Source organism: Pundamilia nyererei, unplaced genomic scaffold, assembly GCF_000239375.1.
Source record: "Pundamilia nyererei isolate P.nyererei 1_Seehausen unplaced genomic scaffold, PunNye1.0 scaffold00005, whole genome shotgun sequence".
NCBI lineage: Eukaryota > Metazoa > Chordata > Actinopteri > Cichliformes > Cichlidae > Pundamilia > Pundamilia nyererei.
Window position 1 is genome coordinate 4,785,146 of NW_005187406.1, and position 1,679 is coordinate 4,786,824.

Here is a 1,679-nt window from a genome sequence, read left to right on the forward strand (position 1 = left end):
AAAAAATCCTATCAAACTGTGATACCCAGCTCAGACGGCATGCTAAATGCAAGTACTGATTCAGTACATGAACATACGCTACATACGCACGCGCACGACACACGTGCATACAAACAGGACACATACGCGCTCTTTTTTTTGTCTCTTTACACTCAATAACACATTTTATATAAACGCACCTAAGCTGAGGTTTTTTTTAATGGATTTCTTTTGCTTCTTTTTTTAAATCCTCCTCTTTCTCGAGCATATTCACGTGCACACATTCACACACATATAAACACACTGAATTAGAGCAACATGCGGCCGACAGTTAACACTGCAGGACTGAGCCTGTGACCCACTGTACAGACTCTCCTCCTTTTTTGTTTACTTTCTTTCTTTTGCCATTTACCTGAAACAGCATCATTACAATGTTTCATTAATGTGGAGAACACGACTGAAATCAAAAACAAAAAAAAAGAAGCAGCCTATAGCAGCAGTGTCATGAAAGTCATGTGTACAAAAAAAATGATATATATGAGATTGACAGCACAATGTAACGAATGTAATGAACAACGTGAGAGTCTAGGGAGAACGCAAAACTGCAAACAAATGTTTTTAAATTGCAGTATGTATAAAAATATATTTACTGTGTTGTCTATTTCCCCATTTTTGACGAGGAGACAGGCAGAAAATAACAGATCCTTCATGTCCTTCGCAGGGAAAATGGTTTCTGAGCGATAACTACAAGCTCGCAAGTAATAAAAATGGAATAAACTTCAGACACAATACTATGATTAACGTCTTTTTTCCCTTCCCCAGTAGCTGCACTCTGGGAAAAAAAAAAAAAAAAGCATACGAAGACAACTTCCACCCTTGAAATATTTGGTCTTTTGGAGGAGCGTAGCTGTGTTAGACAAGTGCGCTTGTGTCCGGAAGATTGCCTTGAAGAGAGGGGGAAAGAACAATATCACAACAGAGCCTTGTAGCTCTGTGTAAAGCTGTTGCTCTGCTTCTTCCCCTACATATGCAGCTGTGCAAGAAGCATGTAGCAAGACATTGGTGAAGGACAGCATTTGTGATCAAGTGAAGCTTCTCTTGCATTTGTGTCTGATAAGAGAACAAAAATGTAGAAGGACTCTGCACTCCTTTTCTTTTCTTCTTCTTTTTTTTTTAGCAGACTTGTACACGGACTTGCTGCTTTCTTCTTCATCCCCTGAATTCAAGTACATAAAGTTCCTTTAGGGCCCATCCAGTCAGATTTGTTGGATTTCTCCTGCACAGCAGACAGTGTCCTTCTTGCATGTTTCTTTGCCTTTCTCATCACTCTGTTACAAACAAATCCTTGCGTCGTCCCTCAGCTCATCCTGCAGGCCGTGCTGATGCAGGGACTTATTCGTACTCCAGGAACTGTTTGTGGTAAAACAGAAGGTACCTGAGGAGATGAAAGCACCACGAGGTCAGTCAGCAGCAGAAACACAAAAGCAAAAATGTGTCTCAAGCTCTTTGACGTTCTCACCCTTCACTATCCAGGACATCCTTGATGCTAGCCTTGGTGATGATTGCATCGTCACATTTGAACCACTGGTCCTTGTGCTGTCGGATGAAAGTGGTGTAATGACCGCTCTCTAGTGTCCCCTGGTGGTTCACCACTGCAAACAAGCTGTACCTGCGACAGGAAGAGAGCAGAACAAGCTGCA

General features: G+C 41.6%; 1 protein-coding gene across 2 annotated transcripts in view; it reads right to left on the minus strand.

Moving 5' to 3' along the window:
* Window positions 1-177: 177 nt before the first annotated feature.
* usp22 (ubiquitin specific peptidase 22) overlaps window positions 178-1,679 on the minus strand; it is a 27,319-nt gene continuing 25,817 nt past the window's right edge. For both annotated transcript variants that reach the window (XM_013913815.1, XM_005721854.2), the window contains 2 exons: window positions 1,499-1,648; window positions 178-1,414 (listed from right to left, as the gene is read on the minus strand). In XM_013913815.1, coding sequence (XP_013769269.1) covers window positions 1,372-1,414; window positions 1,499-1,648 — 193 coding nt within the window. In that variant the 3' untranslated portion in view covers window positions 178-1,371. The remainder of the gene's footprint in view (window positions 1,415-1,498; window positions 1,649-1,679) is intronic.